At 40.3% G+C, this 19,690-nt stretch overlaps 1 protein-coding gene across 4 annotated transcripts in view; it reads right to left on the reverse strand.

Moving 5' to 3' along the window:
* The window catches only part of WDR33 (WD repeat domain 33), a 135,672-nt gene that overhangs the window by 34,629 nt on the left and 81,353 nt on the right, over positions 1 to 19,690 (reverse strand). The window contains exon 8 of one of the 4 annotated variants that reach the window (XM_066345933.1): positions 6,572 to 6,696. The exons of 2 other annotated variants lie outside the window; for them this stretch is intronic. In XM_066345933.1, the coding sequence (XP_066202030.1) occupies positions 6,587 to 6,696 (110 nt within the window). In that variant the 3' untranslated portion in view covers positions 6,572 to 6,586. Of the gene's footprint in view, positions 1 to 6,571; positions 6,697 to 6,779; positions 7,380 to 19,690 lie in introns of those variants that run through there. One more of the 4 variants, XM_066345936.1, reaches the window with a different exon arrangement.

Below are 19,690 nucleotides of genomic sequence, written 5' to 3' on the forward strand. Positions count from 1 at the left end.
ACTGGAGGGTTTTGAAGAGAAAGAGGTAAAGGGAGCAAGAAGTATATAGGTCAGCAGGAGAGGGACAGTCACTGGTATGTACAGACAGCACAGGAAACACAAATGTCTAATTCCTATGCTATACAAAGGAAATATAATATTGAACGTGAACTATCATTAAAAATAAAATTTTAAACATCAAAAACAAGAATTAAATAATTAAAGAAGAAAAAAGATTAAGGAAGCATAACTTCTTCCTTCTTTAGAGAAAAAAAGTTACTGAATTACCAATGAAGTGACAAGAACTATTTGAAATGATAAAATTCTACCCATCACGCCTGACCAGGTGGTGGCGCAGTGGATAGAGCGTCGGACTGGGATGCGAAGGACACAGGTTCGAGACCCCCGAGGTTGCCAGCTTAAGCGCGGGCTCATCTGGTTTGAGCAAAGCTCACCAGCTTGAACCCAAGGTCGCTGGCTTGAGCAAGGGGTTACTCAAGGCCCGCAGTCAAGGCACATATGAGAAAGCAATCAATGAACAACTAAGGTGTCGCAATGAAAAACTAATGATTGATGCTTCTCATCTCTCTCCGTTCCTGTCTGTCTGTCCCTATCTATCCGTCTGTCTGACTCTCTCTGTCTCTGTAAAAAATATATATATATATAAAAAAAAATTTTTTTAAATTAAAAAATTCTACCCATCACATCAATGTTGATAAATTTAAATCGAGAAAAATCAGACTAGTAAAAATTTATCTGAAGAAAATAATTTTAAAGCATTTTTAAAATTTTTATATATATTTAAAAAATAGTATTTGAAGCCTTGTTCCTGCTTGTGAAAAGTACAAATTTTAGAAGTACAGTGATTGAACTGTACCATAGCCAAAGAAACAAACTATAAAGATGAAGATTCTGAGAATAACAAGAAAAATACTTAGGAACTAAGTGACCTTCTAAAAAGGAAAACAAGGCCCTGGCTGGCTGGCTCAGTGGTGGAGTGTCGGCTTGATGTGCAGGAGTCCCGGGTTTGATTCCCAGCCAGGGCACACAGGAAAAGTGCCCAACTGCTTCTCCACCCCTCCCCCCCTCTCCTTCCTCTCTCTCTCTCTTCCCCTCCTGCAGCCAAGGCTCCATTGGAGCAAGGTAGGCCCGGGTGCTAAGGATGGTTCTGTGGCCTCTGCCTCAGGCGCTAGAATGGCTCTGGTTGCAACAGAGTTATGCCCCAGATGGGCAGAGCATCGCCCCCTGGTGGGCGTGCTAGGTGGATCCCGGTCGGGCACATGCGGGAGTCTGACTGTCTCACTGTTTCCAGCTTTGGAAAAATACAAAAAAATAAAAAATAAAAAATAAATAAAAAGGAAAAGGAAAACAAGGCCTTGGCTGGTTGGATCAGTGGATAGAGCATCGGCCCAGCATATGGACACCCTGGGTTCGACCATCTGCTTCTCCACCCCTTCCCCTTTCCTTGTTGCAGCCAGTGGCTCAGTTGGTCCAAGCACATCAGCCTCAGGTCCTGAAGATAGCTCGGCTGATTTGAGCATCAGCCCCAGATGGGGGTTACTGGGTGGATCCCGATCATGGCGCATGGAGGATTCAGTCTCACTATCTCCCCTCCTCTCACTTAAAAAAATAAATTAAAAGAAAAACAAGCCTGACCAGGCAGTGGCGCAGTGAATGGAGTGTAGGACTGTGATGGGGATGACCCAAGTTCAAGACTCCAAGGTTGCCGGCTTGAGTGCGGGCTCATCTGGTTCAAGCAGGTGGTCATTAGGTCTGCAGTAGCCCCCCCCCCCCCCAGTCAGGGCACACATGAGAGAGCAGTAGGTGAAAAACTAAGATGTCTCAATGGAGAATTAATGCTTTTCATCTCTCCCCCTTCCAGTCTGTCTGTACCCATCTGTCCCTCCCCCTCTGTCTCTGTCACACAAAAAAAGTAAAACAAAATAATGCATGCACAAACTATGCATATGATATAAGGATGATTAAATATACGTGTATAATTACAAAATGTAGATACAGATAATCAGGAAATAAAAATTGCAATGGGGTAATGGAAACAAAGGTAAAGTTTTCCTATTTGCTGTGTTCCACTGTGGTTTTAACCATAAATAACATGGGTCAGGTATTTTCGTGTATGTGTGAACTTTTTAATAGTTTTAAAATGAGAGAAAATTAAAAAAACACCGCTGAATACAAGTTACTTTGCTAGGTAATATTTTATCAAATTAGCAAAAATTAAATATGATATCCAGTGTTAATAAGAGAATCACAGGCCCTCTCACTCATAACTGGCTGAAAACTAAATTAGTCCAACTTTTGGAGAGGCTATGTAGCCACACCCACCAAACACATGTAGTGCTCCAGAGCCTGTACTCTTGTCCTACACTAGCAGGAATCTACTCCATGTCCGTAGCTGTAAAAGCACACCAACATTTATGTACAAAGACATTTATTACACCTGACTTAAATTGTAAGCCTAGGAACAACTTAAAGATGAATCTGAGGGGTGATTTAGGAAAACTTAGGTAAATCTGTATATTGAATTCAGTACAACTGCTAAAACAAGGCAGAAAAAGAAAACTTTTTGGGATGACAGAAATGTTCATTATCATGATGGTGGCTATAAAAATGAAGCGGAGAAGAGACCTCTTAGAGGAAATAAAATGTTATGTATCTCAATTATGGTATATACCCTTGTCAAAATCATAAAGCTGTACATCAAAAAAGGGTGAATGTAATCATAGTTGAATTATACCTTAATAACCAACTTTTAAAAATAAACAAAAAAGCAAGATGTATTTTAGTCCCATTTGTAAAAAAGAAAATTTAAGCTGGTAATAGTTTTTAGGGAAAAGAAATGCTATGGAAATAAGAATTTATTCTTCTGTACGACTTAAAAGTTTTTTTTCTAATTGAAAAAAATAATTTTTTAGTGAGAGAAGGGAGGGAGATGAGAAGCATCAACTCATAGTTGTCACTTTAGTTTGTTCATTGATTGCTTCTCATGTGTGCCTTGATGGGGAGTGGGGGTGGGGGTTCAAGTGAATGACCTTGGGCACCAAGCCAGCAACCAAGGGGATCATTTTGATGATCCCACACTCAAACCATCAACCTCAGGGTTTTGAACCTGGGATCTCAGCATCCCAGGTCGATGTTCTATCGACTGTGACACCACTAGCCATTCTAATTGAACTTTTCAACATGTGCTTTTATTATTTTGATGAAAACTGCCTTTGGTTTCCCTCTATTCAAACCTTATGTAAATTGCCCTGGCCAGTGGTCAGTGCATCACCCTGGCATATGAACATCCAGGGTTTTATTCCCCATCAGGGCACACGGGAGAAGTAACCATCTGCTTCTCTCCCCCTTCTCTCCTTCTTCCCCTCTTGTAGCCAGTAGTTCAACTGGTTCAAGCGTTGGCCCTGAGCACTGAGGATAGTTCAGTTGGTCAGAGTATGCCAGCCTCAGGTGCTGAAAATAGCCCAGTACTCCAGCATCAGCCCCAGGTGGAGTTACCAGATGGATCCCGGTCAGGGCGCATGTGGGAGTCTGTCTCACTATCTCCCTTCCTCTCAATTTAAAAAAACTTATGCAAATGACTGTTATCTTAATGCTTTCATCTTCCAATACAGAATTAACTAGTGTGTGTGGTCTCAGGAAGATGTGCTTCAGAGCGTCAATGGGATGCATCTTATCACTGATAGCTCTCAAACTCAGTATGGCTGAATTAAAGTATTTCCCCATGTATAAAACGCTCCCATGTATAAGACACTCAATTTGATGGCCCGAAATTTGAAAAAAAAAGTGTATTACATAAAGTTATTGAATTTAAGTTTTATTCATCATAAAATTCATACAAGTCCTCATCACTATCAAAACTCCCATCCATTAGCTTGTCCTCATCTGTGTCTGATGATGAATCACTGTCTTCAACAATGAGCACAAAAACAAGTGCGAAAAAGTGAGAAATACAAGTAAAAAAATCTATAACCACTGTATGAGATGCACCCAGTTTTTAGACCCCAAATTTTTCGAAAAAGGGTGCACCTTATATATGGGGAAATATATTTCAAAAAGATTATGAATTCTATAATCTGGAATGCCATATGTAAAAATTTTAAATTATATGTTATCTCAGAAAAATTACTGTGATAAACACATGGCTTATCAATTTCAACCATTAACCCTAAAGGTGTCTCTACATTAACTTTTGTCATTTCAAAGGTCCAGAATTTCAGGCTAAAATCAAGATGTTGTGATGGCCATACTCAGAAAAGCCAAGAACGCAGTACTTGCAATGCTGAAGCAATACAGACCTAATGAGAAAGTCGTTCAGGTGATGACTCATTTTATGATCTAGTGACCTAGATAGTGTTGTTGTTTTTTTTTAAGATTTTATTTATTGATTTTAGGGAGAAGAGGGGGAGAGGAGTGGGAAGCATCAACTTACAGTAGTTGCTTCTTGTATGTGCTTTGACCTAGCAAGCCCAGGGCCTTGAATGGGGAACCTCAGTGTTCTAGGCCAACACTCTATCTACTGTGTCACCCACTGGCCAGGCATCCTAGATATCTTAATACTAAAAACATCTTGTCCGTAGCTTAATATATTAAGACTAAAAACTTTAGGACTAAAAGCTTCTGTAAGTATTTTTTAAAGTGGCAGCTAATTAAACTTTTCAGAATTAAGCTCGTAAAAAAATATGATAAAGCTCTCAACACCACCAAATCTGCTCCAGATCCTACCAAGCCTACCATAGGAACAGGATGTAACCCTGTGGGGGAGCTGACAGTAGTCTACAGACTGATTAGTAGACACATACAATCCTCAGAAGGATGGTAGTGCTTTAAAGAAACTAGTGGGAGCCTAACCTGTGGTGGTGCAGTGGATAAAATGTTGACCTTGCCCTGGCCGGTTGGTTCAGTGATAGAGCATCGGCCCAGCATGTGGAAGTCTAGGGTTTGATTCCCAGTAAGGGCACACGAGAAGCACCCATCTGCTTCTTCACCCCTCCCCCTCTCATTTCTCTCTCTCTCTCTTCCCCTCCTACAGCCTTGACTCGACTAGAGTGAGTTGGCCCCAGGCACTGAAGATGGCTCCATGTCCTCGCCTCAGGTGCTAAAAAGAGTTCAGATGCTGAGCAACAAAGCATCATCCCCTAGTGGGCTTGCTGGGTGGATCCTGGTTGGGGCACATGCAGCAGTCTGTCTCTGCCTCCCCTCCTCTCACTGAATTAAAAAAGAAAAAAAAAGCGTTGACCTGGAACACTGAGCTCACCGGTTCCAAACCCTGGCCTTGTCCAGTCAAGGCACATATGAGGAGTTGATGCTTCCTGCTCCTCCCCCTTCTCTCTCTCTCTCTCCCTCTCTCCTCTCTAAATAAAATCTAAATAATAAAAATAAAAACATAAAGAAGCCAGCAAGAGAAGAACACGGTTACCAAGTAGACTGTGGGATCCTTGGGAAAGAGCAAAGTACTTAATCTACACTTGACTGAAATTAGAAATGAAGCATATGTTTGAAGAAAGATTTCAATATTGAGACTTGAGGTTCAACTGCCAAATTCTAAAATTAAGAGATTCTAGTTGCAAAGCACTGAAGAACAAAACTGTCAAATCAATGTGAGGAATTTCCTTTGAATACTTAAGGATTTAACCTACAGTGTCAATGCAGTAGCTATTAAGACACACGTGACTTTTTAAATTTGTTTTAAAGTTAAAATTAGGTTCTTCAATCATATTAGCAACATTTCATAGCTCAACAGCCATATGTGACTAGTGGCTAGCACATCAGAAAACAAGTATAGACTATTTCCATAAAAAAAGCTATCAGACAACACTTATTTAAACTACAGTTAGCCATTTCAAAAAAAGTTTCTCCTTAAATTCCCATAACTGTATTTCATTCACTTTGTCAGTTACACAATAAACAGCAATAACAAAACATATTATCTTTAATTGATATTGTTGGGAAAATCATACAGGGGGAAGACCTGCAGTTATCCTGTCTAATAATTTTTCAAACATTTTTTTAAGACTTTATTCATTTTAGAGAGAAGAGAGTGAGAAAGAGAAGGGGAGAGGAGCAGGAAGCATCAACTCCCATAAGTTCCTTGACCAGGCAAGCTCAGGGTTTTGAACCGGTGACCTCAATGTTCCAGGTCGACACTCTATCCACTGCACCACCACAGGTGAGGTTCCTATAATTTTTACAGAAGAGAAAACAGGCCTAAAAAGGCTAAATCATGGCCAGAGTTTTCTTCTTACCAATCTAATCTCCCATTTACCTCCCTAAATAGATAACATCTAAATAAAGGGGCAGAATAGTTTCTTCTGTTTCACTCATCGGTCAATTTTCACTTTCTAAAATGGAATTGAGAACGTGTAGAAGACAAACTTCTGTATACCTTTCCATCTCTCAGAACTATATAAGAAAAAATTAGGAATAAAAACTAAAATTACATACATAACTAAGAAGTACTTTTAACCATCCAAGAAGTAATCTGGTGGATTCTGAAAACATGGTCTTGTTAAAAATAAAGGAATCTGCCAACCATGACCTAACTCCACAAAAAGAAATTCCAAACTACTCTATCCATAGAAGATTCCTTTTATACCTTGAGGGCAATGAATTCTGCATCATTTCTTAGATAAGGTAAACATTCCTTCAAGATCCTAGTGAAGTTCCAGTGACAGAACTGGCATTGCTTTGTGGATTTACCTGTGTCAGACACATCAGAATTGTTTGACTTACTACTTCATAATGGTTATTTGCAAAAAGCATCTATTAATTATACATTATAATTTATTCCAAATGGGAGATAACAATTTTACAGATTTCACTTGATCATTCTTTTACTCATTAATTTACAAATGTGCACAGTATTTATTGGGCTTCTATTATGTGTGCTCAATCTCTAAAATTAAACAAAATGAAGATTGAACACTGGAGAAGTATTTGTAGAATCACAAAAAGCTGTTACATTAAATTTCAACAAAATTAACATTTAGAATAAAAAAGTTTTCTGAATAAAGATTGAAATTAAGCTAACAAAACAACTAATGCAGGTTTTGGAGATACTTCTCTACAAAGCAAATACAGAAAAATCTATTTTTAAGAAAAAAATCTAAGAATAACAGGACTCATGGATTAGTCTTTACTTCAGGAGCAGTTCTAGACTTCCTTTTTGTAGAAAAGTAGAGCCTTCCTTGTTACTTCTTCTCTGGACTGTAAAGTGAAGTGCAATAGACGAAAGGAGAACTATTCCCTTAGAGGAGGAGGCTCTCGCCTTCTGTGAATTCTCCATAACCAGCCTCTGCAGATCCTGAGGGACCTGTCATCCCATTAAGGTACACAGTCCTGCCTTAAGACAATACATTTGATCCCAAGGCTGGGTGAACAATCTGAAAACCAATACAGAGAGCTTTATTTAAAGGTCAAAAATAGTGTCCATTTTCCCATTTTATTATTCCTGGATCAGATCATTATATTAACAAATCTTAAGTTTCTTTTGTACATAAATTACAAGAAGGACCAAGACTTTCTAATACAGGAAGAAAAAAAGTGAACAAAGAATTCAAGTACCATTTTGTACATTATTAACAGTTGAAGAACTGTTATTCACAAAAATGTGTCAAACATTAACAATACACTCAGCTAGTTCCAGTCACAGAACATAAAATGTAACAAACAGGTAACTTTAAGGCAAAGGGTATATATACCCATGGTCCACAGCAGACACTTCAGTAAATCACTGAACTCAAAGATTTAAAAATTTAAAGAGCATCATTAACTTGTTAATGCTGGTCAATTAATATGGAATTTATTAGCACTTTACCTTCTTTGTCTGTAAAATCATTTTAAACTTGATCCAACAGTCAATATCAACTGGAAGTGATTACTATTTGTAACTGTGTTATCTGAATCTACAAAGTCACATTAGTAATAAAATAAAATTTATAAAATTCAATAGAGGCCCTGGCCGGTTGGCTCAGCCGTAGAGCGTCGGCCTGGCGTGTAGGAGTCCCAGGTTCGATTCCCGGCCAGGGCACACAGGAGAAGGCCCATCTGCTTCTCCACCCCTCCCTCTCTCCTTCCTCTCTGTCTCTCTCTTCCCCTCCCGCAGCCGAGGCTCCATTGAAGCAAAGATGGCCCGGGCACTGAGGATGGCTCTGTGGCCTCTGCCTCAGGTGCTAGAATGGCTCTGATTGCAGCAGAGCGATGCCCCAGAGGGGCAGAGCATCACCCCCTGGTGGGCATGCCAGGTGGATCCCGGTCGGGCGCATGCGGGAGTCTGTCTGACTGCCTCCCCGTTTCCAGCTTCGGAAAAATGAAAAAAAAAAAATTTTTAATTAAATGGAAAGTCAATTCTGGAAAGTATACACTTCTAGGAAGTGTTTTCACAAAACAAGCTCCAAACAACACTGCACAGATCATGGGAGAAGGGTTTCTGTGGTCAAGAATTGGGCGATGCTGAATTTTAAAAACTGAAAAGCTTCTTTCCATGTCTGAGCCCCTTCAGTGCTTTCAGTATATATTACAAAACTGTAGGCACAAATTTGACTACAAGCTTCTTTTTTCAAAGAGATTCCAAGTCCCTTAGGAGAACAATTTGTGAAATTTTGAAATGCTAGTTTATTATCTTGTCTGGCAATAATGAACCTAATTCAGGGGAGTGAAAACCTCTGAAAAAGGAAGCCAACAGGGAGGGAACTGTAAAAGGACTTTAAACCATACTTATAATGTGTACTTTTTAAAAAATCCTAAGTATGCATGCCTGATCAGGCAGTGGTGTAGTGAACACAGCATTGGACTGGGATGCAGAGAACCCAGGTTTGAGGCCCCAAGGTCACTGGCTTGAGCAAGGGCTCATCCAGCTTGAATGTGGACTCACCAGCTTGAGCATGGGATCATAGACATGACCCCATGGTTGCTGGCTTGAGCCCAAAGGATGCTGAGCTGAAGCCCAAGGTTGATGGTTTGAGCAAGGAGTCACTCACTCTGCTGTAGCCCCCTAGTCAAGGCACATATGAGAAAGCAAACAATGAACAAGTAGGGTGCTGCAATGAAGAATTGATGCTTCTCATCTCTTTCCCTTCCTGTCTGTCTGTCCCTGTCTGTCCTGTCTCTCTCAGAAAAAAATAATTGACTGATTAAAATAAGAAAATAAATAAATAATAAGTATGCCAGACTTGTAGTGGCACAATGGGTAAAGTGTCCACATGGAATGCTGAGGTCGCAGGTTCAAAACCCTGGGCTTGTCTGGTTAAGGCACATAGAAGTAACGAGCTGATGCTGCCTGATCCTCCCATATGCCTTTCTCTCTCTCCTAAAATCAATAAATAAAACTTTTTTAAAAATCATAAGAATTGCACAATGTAAGGATTGATAGCCAGTAGCAGCACAGAAGTGTTTACTGGGTTATAAAAAAATTGTGATATATATGTTGTCAGAAGAGCACCTCATGTACAAACATAAAAACTCATTTAGAATAATGATAGATACATCATAAATTTGCCAATCTCTTACTTAAGTCATACATTTAATATGCATTTGCAAGTAAAATGGCTTCAATGTATGTTTATCATGTATTTACATGAAAGACCAACAAAGGCTAACCTAAAAGATATTGTCGCCTGGCCTGTGGTGGCGCAGTGGATAAAGCATCAACCTGGAATGCTGAGGTCGCCAGTTCGAAACTCTGGGCTTGCCCAGTCAAGGCATATATGAGAAGTAACTACTATGAGTTGATGCTTCCTGCTTCTCTCTCTCTCCCTCTCTTTCCTCTCTCTAAAAATTAATAAATTAAAAAAAAATTTTTTTTTAAAGATATTGTCAAAGACCTGGCCGGTTGGCTCAGTGGTAGAGTGTCAGCCTGGTGTGCAGGAGTCCCGGGTTTGATTCCCGGCCAGGGCACACAGGAGAGGTGCCCATCTGCTTCTCCACCCTTCCCCTTCTCCTTCCGCTCTGTCTCTCTCTTCCCCTCCCGCAGCCGGGGCTCCATTGGAGCAATGTTGTCCCAGGCACTGAGGATGGCTCTGTGGCCTCTGCCTCAGGCGCTAGAATGGCTCTGATTGCGGCAGAGCGATGCCCCAGAGGGGCAGAGCATCGTCCCCTGGTGGGCATGCCAGGTGGATCCCGGTCGGGCGCATGCGGGAGTCTGTCTGACTGCCTCCCCGTTTCCAACTTAAAAAATATATATATAAAAAAAAGATATTGTCAAGGTTAAAAATTGAACTTAAGTATTCATGTCGTAAGATTGATGCCATGTAATGACTTCTGGCATTAAAATGAAAAAAAAAATTAATATACAAAACAACTTAATTAAAATACCTGTATAAAAAATATGATCTCTGAAAAATTTTTTATAAACACATGACTAAATATATAATCTGGCTCTAGCCACTTGGCTCAGTGGATAGAGCGTCAGCCCAGCGTGAGGACATCTGGGTTTAATTCTCTGTCAGAACACACATGAGAAGCAACCATTTGCTTCTCTTCCCCTCCCTCTCTCCCTCTCACGGCCAGTAGTTTCACTGGTTCAAGCATAGCCCTTGGCACTGAAGATAGCTCAGTTGGTCCCAGCATCAGCCTTAGGCACTAAAAATAATTCAGTTGATTGGACCATCCATCAGCCCCAGACAGGGGTTGCTGGGTGGATCCCAGTCTGGGTGCATACGGGAGTCTGTCTATCTCCCCTCCTCACTTAAAATAAATAAATATATAAATAAAATAAATAAATATATAAATAATCTGAGTCCAATAAAAACATATATAGGCATACATTTTGCTTAACTACTTGTCAGACTACTGTTAAAATTACATAATGTGGGGAAAAGGTTACACAGAAAAAAGTACTATTTCCATTTAAATCAAGTTTAAAGATTGTATTTAGAAAAAGTTTGAAGCTTATGAAAAATCAGGAAATGACTGATACAATGGGAAAACCTACATTCTTCCCCCCAAAACACTGCATGAGAGTGTCCAGAACATGAGTCAACCCTTCACACTCTTCAGTTCAATCACAACCAAAAAGAAGCAACTTTCACAGCATGTTTTGTGCCAACCAGCAAATTCCCCTTTGTTGACATTTTTTTTTAATGTAAAGTATTCAAATAAAGTACAAGAATATTTTGGAGAATACTTATCAAAGAACCTTAAAGAGAAGGAATGTAACAACAAAATACTCTTTGAACCTCATTGCTGTTGTACTGCAGTCTTTTGTGTGGAATGGATGATATTTGGTAATCCCATACACAATACAGAAACCAGAAGCAAAGTCCTTTATAAGAGAAGGTCCGCCTGACCAGGCAGTGGTGCAATGGATAGAGCGTCAGACTGGGATGCGGAAGGACTCAGGTTCGAGACCCCAAGGTCACCAGCTTAAGCACGGGCTCATCTGGTTTGAGCTGGGCTCATCAGCTTGAGGCCAAGGTCGCTGGCTTGAGCAAGGGATTACTAGGTCTGCTGAAGGCCCGTGGTCAAGGTACACACGAGAAAGCAATCAATGAACAACTAAGGTGTCGCAATGCGCAATAAAAAACTAATGATTGATGCTTCTCATCTCTCTCCGTTCCTGTCTGTCTGCCTCTGTCTGCCCCTGTCTATCCCTCTCTCTGACTCTCTCTCTCTCTGTTAAAAAAAAAAAAAAAAGAGGCCCTGGCCGATTGGCTCAGTGGTAGAGCGTCAGCCTGGCGTGCAGGGGTCCCGGGTTCGATTCCCGGCCAGGGAACACAGGAGAAGCGCCCATCTGCTTCTCCACCCCTCCCCCTCTCCTTCCTCTCTGTCTCTCTCTTCCCCTCCCGCAGCGAGGCTCCATTGGAGCAAAGATGGCCCAAGCACTGGGGTTGGCTCCTTGGCCTCTGCCCCAGGCGCTAGAGTGGCTCTGGTCGCAACAGAGCGACGCCCAGGAGGGGCAGAGCATCACCCCCTGGTGGGCGTGCCGGGTGGATCCTGGTCAGGCACATGCGGGAGTCTGTCTGAAGGTCTCTCCCCGTTTCCAGCTTTGGAAAAATACCAAAAAAAAAAAAAGAGAGAGAGAAGGTGCACTGGGCTGGATATTTGTGATCAGATGATCAAAGTTTCTCTAGTAAATATTTCTGCACACATTCATAAGCCAATATAATGTAATATCATTCTAAAGAGTTAAGAAAAAAAGTATTATAGTTGTCACTTGAAAAACTAGAAATATGTAAAAACCAGAAAAACTTTAAAAGAATGACGAATATCTGACAATATCAAGACTACTGGAGAGAATAGTACCTATGCCACATGAATAATGAAAGCTACGACCGCCAGCAGGTATCTTGGGCAACAATGAAGAGAAGGCATGGCCGAAACCCCTAATGAAGAAAAAGTAGAACCAAAAAGGAAAACCAGAGATATTTTCAACTATCCTTTAGGACACTTCTAAAGTAGGCTTTCCTTCTAAAAACTATGTAAAAAGTAAAGTGGTTAACCATGAATTGGCCAGATTAAGGACAGTTTTGTTTTGTTTTTTAATTTTTTTTAATTTTTGACAGAGACAGAGAGAGGGACAGATAGGGACAGACAGACAGGAAGGGAGAGATGAGAAGCATTAATTTTTCATTGCAGCACTTTAGTTGTTCATTGACTGCCTTCTCATATGTGCCTTGATGGGGGGGGGGGGCTACAGTAGAGTGAGTGACCCCTTCCTTGCTCACAGTGAAGCCAGTGACCCCACATTGAAGCTGGCAACCTCAGGGTTTCAAACCTGAGTCCTCCACGTCCCAGTCCAACACTCTATTCACTGTACCACTGCCTGGTCAGGCTAGATTAAGGCCAGTTTTTAAAGGTGAAAAGTTAAGGTCCATAAAAGCATCAAATAACCCTAGCTAAAGAGCACATGATGATCACAGCCATGAATGCACAGCACGAACTGTGCTTTGAATCTCTGAGCTTTGCCAGGATCTTTGTGGGTATAGTTGCATCTTCTTGGTAAATGTTGGCTCCCTATCATCCTGTCCATCTACTATTGCTCACCTCCCAGAAGAAAGGATGGTAATGATGGTAAAGTCATGGATATTTACCTGTATCAGAACAAGAAGTTTATGGGAACCCCTAATACTGCTTAGGGGTTGGAGTCTATCACATGATCTCCAGCAGACTGTGTAATTTCTACCTATTACTAAGAATGTTTTCTATAAATGAGTAACTTGACATGATATTACACTCCAATTAGATCTGAACAATTATCTCCATTTCTGTCTCAAAGAATAAGAAAACTTGAACTGGGAGCTGGTTATGTAACCTAGTTTCTATCATAGTAAAAATATATCTCAATAAAATAAATATCCCTGAGTCCACAGTGATATAAATAACTGAATATATATATAATGCATGAATATTCCAAATGACGTATAAAGTTACTCAAACCTTAAAGATGTAGAACGTAAATCCCCACCCATAAGTGAGGGGTGGGGCTAGTCCCCCCCACCCCTTTTTTCATACTATAGTCTGAGAAAGGAAGTAATAATGCACAGCCCTCAAACTGGCGACCTCGGGGTCTCAAACCTGGGTCCTCCTCATCTGAGTTCGACACTCTATCCACTGCGCCAAATATATATTACATAAAGTTATTAAATTCAAGTTTTATTCATCATAAAATTCATACAACTCCTCATCACTGTCAAAACTCCAATCCATTAGCTTGTCTTCATCTGTGTATGACAAATCACTGTATAAAAGCACCCAGTTTGCCTCATTATTACTTCCTTCCACAGACTATAGTATTAAAAAAGGGGTAGGGGGGACTAGCCTTACATTGGAGAACTCTAGTAAGCACTCAATCTGGTTGGTGATCAAGGTCAATATCAAGTCATGTTGATAAGCAACACCTTTCCTCTCAAGTGATGAAATGGCATTTAACCTCTGATCTTCCTCCCGTAATCCCATAAAAATAAAACGTATCATTTTATAAATAATAAGATTTTAAAAATAAGATCAATCCCAATAGAGGAACATTTCAAACCATCATAGAACCTCTCATCGAGACTCTGGCTACAAGACAGTGGAACCAATTTTTGACAGTGCTAAAGAGGGAGAAACATTGAAGCTACTATTCTCTACCTAAAAGCCTCACTATAAATGTAAGCATGAAATAAAGAAATACAGTATATTTTTCTTAATTTTGCACATCGACCTCAGGTAAAGAAAACTACCATTCTAGAAATGTGAAAACCAAGTAATGGTTATTAGGAAATGTGAAAATCCAAACCAGTTCAAATTAAACATATTATAAAAATACTAGTGTTTTCTTGTGGAAGTGTTTAAAATATGCCATCTTCTTGAAAATTGAATGAATGAATGAATGAAGGCAAGTCCAAAGAGAAAAAAAAAATGTATACACATAGTATTAAAAACCACACTTGTGGCCCTGGCCGGTTGGCTCAGTGATAGAGTGTCGGCTGGACATGTGGATATCCCGGGTTTGATTTCCAGTCAGGCACAAAGGAGAAGTGACCATCTGCTTATCCATCCTTCCTCCTCCCCCTCTCTTTATCTCTCTTCCTCTCCTGCAGCCATGGCTCCACTGGAGCAAGTTGGCCCTGGAGCTAAGGATGGCAACATGGCCTCACCTAAGGTGCTAAAATAGCTCTGGTTACATGGGAGCAACGGCCCCAGATGGGCAGAACATGGTCCCCTAGTGGGCTTGCCAGGTGGATCTCAGTTGGGTGCATGCAGCAGTCTGTCTCTCTGCCTCCCCACTTCTCACTTAAAAAATATAAATAAAAATACAAAACACACTTGTGTTCTTAGGGAAAACAAATCAATATTTTATTCTGCCTTCTTTGCTAAGCAGTACCAAGAGTGGATCGTGGAAATTCTCACTTCCCTATGCAATCTGCTACACTTCTCTCCAACAGGAAGAAATACCATATTTCCCTATGTATGAGACACGCCTTAATTTTGGGGCCCAAAACTTGGGGAAAATATGTATTACATAAAGTTACTAAATTCAAGTTTTATTCATCATAAAATTCATACAACTCCTCATTACTGTCAAAACTCCAATCCATTAGCTTGTCTTCATCTGTGTATGATGACAAATCATTGTCTTCATATATTGCCTTGTCCTCAGATCCATCTATGACATTTGAAATGCTACAAGCACTGTATAAGAGCACCCAGTTTGCCTGACCAGGTGGTGGCACAGTGGATAGAGCGTCGAACTCGGATGAGGAGGACCCAGGTTTGAGACCCCGAGGTCGCCAGTTTGAGAGCAGGCCCATCTGGTTTGAGCAAAGCTCATCAGCTTGGACCCAAGGTCACTGGCTTGAGCAAGGGGCTCCTCGGTCTGCAGAAGGCCCACGGTCAAGGCACATATGAGAAAGCAATCAGTGAACAACTAATGTGTTGCAACGAAAAACTGATGATTGATGCTTCTCATCTCTCTCCATTCCTGTCTGTCTGTGCCCGTCTGACTCTCTAAAAAAAAAAAAAGAGCACCCAGTTTTTAAACCCCAAAATTTTCAAAAAAGAGTGAGTCTTATACATGGGGAAATAACGTAACCAAGAGATGAAATCGGCTTTCTCTAAAAGAAGCACAGGTACAGTGTCAAAACACCAAAACACTTTTATTTGAAATTAAGGATATGTTAAATGTAATTTAATTCACATATGTACTATGTTTAGTGCTCATATGCTACACAATGGTTCATAGTAAATCTGGAGTAAACCTAGTCTGTTTAAATCTAAGATGTCACTTCAGTTACGGCCTTATGTAATGTGGTTAACCCCTGTTAAGCCTTAATATTTTCATGTGTAAAATAAAGACTACTCAATTATTGCGTTGTTTTAGGAATTAAATGAAACACTTAGTATCATGCCTAGAAGACATTTTGAACAGTCAATAAAAGTTCTTAAGGCCCTGGCCACGGTTCAATCCCGGTCAGGGGGTCAGGACACACCTGAAAGTGCCATCTGCTCCTCTTACCCTCCCACTCTCCTTTCTCTTTTCCCCTCTTGCAGCCAGTGGCTTGACTGGTTTGAATGTGGCCCCAGGCACTGAGGATAGCTCAGCTGATTCGAGCATCTGCCCCAGATGGGTGCTGCCCAGTAAATCCTGGTCCCGGCGCATGCAGGAGTCTGTCTATCTCCCATCATCTCACTTAGAAAAAAATACTCTTATGGCTGCATAGCTCAGATGGTTAGAGCTTTATCCCAATACACCAAGGTTGTGAGTTCTATCCTTTGTCAGGACACATATAGGAGGTAACCAATGAATGCATGAATAAAGTGGAACAAATCAATGTTTCTTTCTCTCCCTAAAATCAACAAAAATTTTTTTTAATTTTTTAAAATTTATTCATTATAGAGAGGAGAGGGAGAGACAAAGAGAGAGAGAGAGAGAGAGGAGAGACAGAGAGAGAGAAGGGGAGAGGAGCTGGAAGCATCAACTCCTGTATGTGCCTTGACCAGGCAAGCCCAGGGTTTCGAACCGGTGACCTCAGCATTTCCAGGTCGATGCTTTATCCACTGCGCCACCACAGGTCAGGCAAATCAACAAATTAAAAAAAAAAAGTTTAGTTTCATCCAACCCCTGCTCTGAAAAAGCTCATCATGGGGCTAGCAAGAGCTGTTACAAAGTTATAATGAACAGAGTATAGGAAAGCAGAAAATGGCTCAATTTGAGAGTACTTTCCCAAAGTGAGTCTTAAGACTTTTAGTTTTTGGCCCTGGCTGGTTGGCTCAGTGGTAGAGCGTCGGCCTGGTGTGCAGGAGTCCCGGGTTCGATTCCCAGCGAGGGCACACAGGAGAAGCACCCATCTGCTTCTCCACCCCTCCCCCTCTCCTTCCTCTCTGTCTCTCTCTTCCCCTCCCACAGCCAAGGCTTCATTGGAGCAAAGTTTGCCCGGGCGCTGGGGACGGCTCTATGGCCTCTGCCTCAGGCGCTAGAATGGCTCTGGTCGCAACAGAGCAACAACCCAGATGGGCATGCCGGGTGGATCCCGGTCAGGCGCATGCGGGAGTCTGTCTGACTGCCTCTCCGTTTCCACCTTCAGAAAAATACAAAAATACAAAAAAAAAATAATAATAATAAAAAATACCAAAAAAAAAGACTTTTCGTTTTCAAATGACCCTGAAAAAAAAAATGGGGTTGTAATTAACATCCAACTCAAGTATTAGATTTGATCTACTGCAGTATATCTCTCAGAACTGGAAAACCTAAAAAGGGTGTTATAATTGCCTTTATGATTTTGACTATGTTTTAAGTAACTAAGAAAAAACAGATATTTTTGTTGTAACAGTATTGATTCCTTTAGATTAAAATGTCTCTAATACTGAGATGATACTAATCACTTCCTTTTATATTTATAAAATAAATGTTTGATGATTTTCTCTCCATTTTATCTGTTTTTAAAATATTAACTAATTTCTAGGGGAAAATACATACAGTAAAATACTAGGTTTAACTCAAGTATCACTCAGTAATGTTCATTGATTACTCACCTCTAAATTCCCCATTGGCATGGATCACCTTAAGTTTCAAATACATGATTAAAAACTTAAATACCTATTTCTTATGAAATGGAGAAATGATAGAAGTAGAAAAATTAACGAGAAGGGAAATTGTTTCAAAGTCCCTAATGTGAAAAAGAAATTGTTTGTCCTGAAATGTCATGATTTTAGTACTAAGTGAAATGTGTGTAAGCCCCCTTCCTTAATTACTGTCAAAGAATTACAGTAAATGCACTTATTTCCCAAAACTGATACTAATTATAAATTTTATGAAAAATTCAAAAATCTTTAACCCAAATGTGGGCATTCTCCAAAAATAGATGGACTAATATTGATGAATAAATCAGAACAGAGAAAACTAAAGCCCAAAACACACAGAAGGCTGTGAGGGCTGTCAGCTGTCCTCAGCTAATGCCAGAAAACTGTGTCTAAACAATGCACAATTAGTTTGGGAAGAAACACTAGAGGAGGATTTAAGTCAGGAAAAGAAATCAGCACAAACCTTGTGAAAACACCACACTAAGACCTGAAGGAAGGAAAGAAGGAGGGAAGAGAATCAGAAAGAAGGGAGCAGATATAGAAGCTCACTAAACACACACACACATACACACACACACTCTCTCTCTCTCTCTCTTTTTATTTCTTTTAAAGAGACACAAAGAGAGTCAGAGAGAGGGACAGACAGACAGGAACAAAGAGAGATAAGCATCAATCATCAGTTTTTCATTGCGACACCTTAGTTGTTCATTGATTGCTTTCTCATATGTGCCTTGACTGTGGGCCTTCAGCAGACTGAGTGACACCTTCCTTGAGCCAGCGACCTTGGGTCCAAGCTGGTGAGCTTTGCTCAAACCAGATGAGCCCGTGCTCAAACTGGCGACCTCAGGGTCTCGAACCTGGGTCCTCCGCATCCAAGTTCGATGCTCTATCCACTGAGCGATCGCCTGGTCAGGTATCTTTCTCTCTCCTTCTCTCCTTCTCTTTCTCTCTGTACAGTGAAGTCTAGTATTCAAGGGAAAACCCATTGGGCAAGTGGACTTGTATTAATCAGTACAAATCTACATTCAAATACCTGGCCAACCTTGAGAAAAATCAAAGAGTAGGAAAGAGAAAGACCAGGATAAAGAAATGAATAAAGTGATCCTAAGAAGAACAAATAAAAACAGTCCACATCAAACGAAATGTCTCAAATACTATGCTACAAGTTTTAATGGACATCTTCATTTAAAAGAGACAAAATAAGCCACAGTTTTGTACTGTAGCAGTATCATAGCCAACGAGGTTTATCTGAGACGCAATTATTGCTAATTGAAAAAAACTGCCACTATGAAAAATGGAAAGACCAGAGAACCACTAGAAGATCCTAGAAATTAAATACAGTTAATAGAATAAAAAATTTTATCAGAAGGGCTGAATATCAGATTGGGTATGACTGAAGACCATCTTATGAAAATAAAGTAAAAGAAATCTCCCAATATTTCAGTACTTATATATTGATTGTTCGACAAGCAGAGACAATGGCAAATGATAATTAAAGAAAAAAAAAACCCTTTCAATGAAATAAAGATTTGAGATTGAAGATTACAGTGGGCAAAAAGATGAAATTTATTTTTTTGTTTATTTTATTGATATTAGAAAAAGGAAGGGGGAGAAAGAGAGAGATAGGAACATCAATCTGATCTTGTATGTGCCCTGACTGGGAATCGAACAGGCAACTTCTGCATTTCAGAATGATGCTCTAGCCCAGTGGTAGTCAATCTAGTCCCTACTGCCCACTAGTGGGTGTTCCAGCTTTCATGGTGGGCGGTAGCGGAGCAACCAAATTATAAATAAAAAGATAGATTTAACAATAGTAAGTTGTTCTAACTAAACTGGAGGAAAAAAAATGGTCTTAACAGGGGAAGGTAAAGAAATCCCAGCATGAGTGCAGTCACAGACATTGAAAACAATTATTAATCTAAATTAGAGCGATGTCAGAGAGTCTAGTAAAGAAACGTTTTCAAAAACAACAAACTCTATTTATTACTATATTGGAAAATTTTAAAAAATTGGTAAGGATAGGCTTTTAGTGACATTAAGAAAAACAACAGCCTGACAGGCGGTGGCGCAGTGGATACAGCGTTGAACTGGGATGAGGAGGACCCAGGTTCAAGACCCTGGGGTCACCAGCCTGAGCACAGGCTCATCTGGTTTGAGGAAAAGCTCACCAGCTTGGACCCAAGGTTGCTGGCTT

The sequence above is a fragment of the Saccopteryx leptura genome, chromosome 7 (assembly GCF_036850995.1).
Source record: "Saccopteryx leptura isolate mSacLep1 chromosome 7, mSacLep1_pri_phased_curated, whole genome shotgun sequence".
Taxonomy (NCBI): domain Eukaryota; kingdom Metazoa; phylum Chordata; class Mammalia; order Chiroptera; family Emballonuridae; genus Saccopteryx; species Saccopteryx leptura.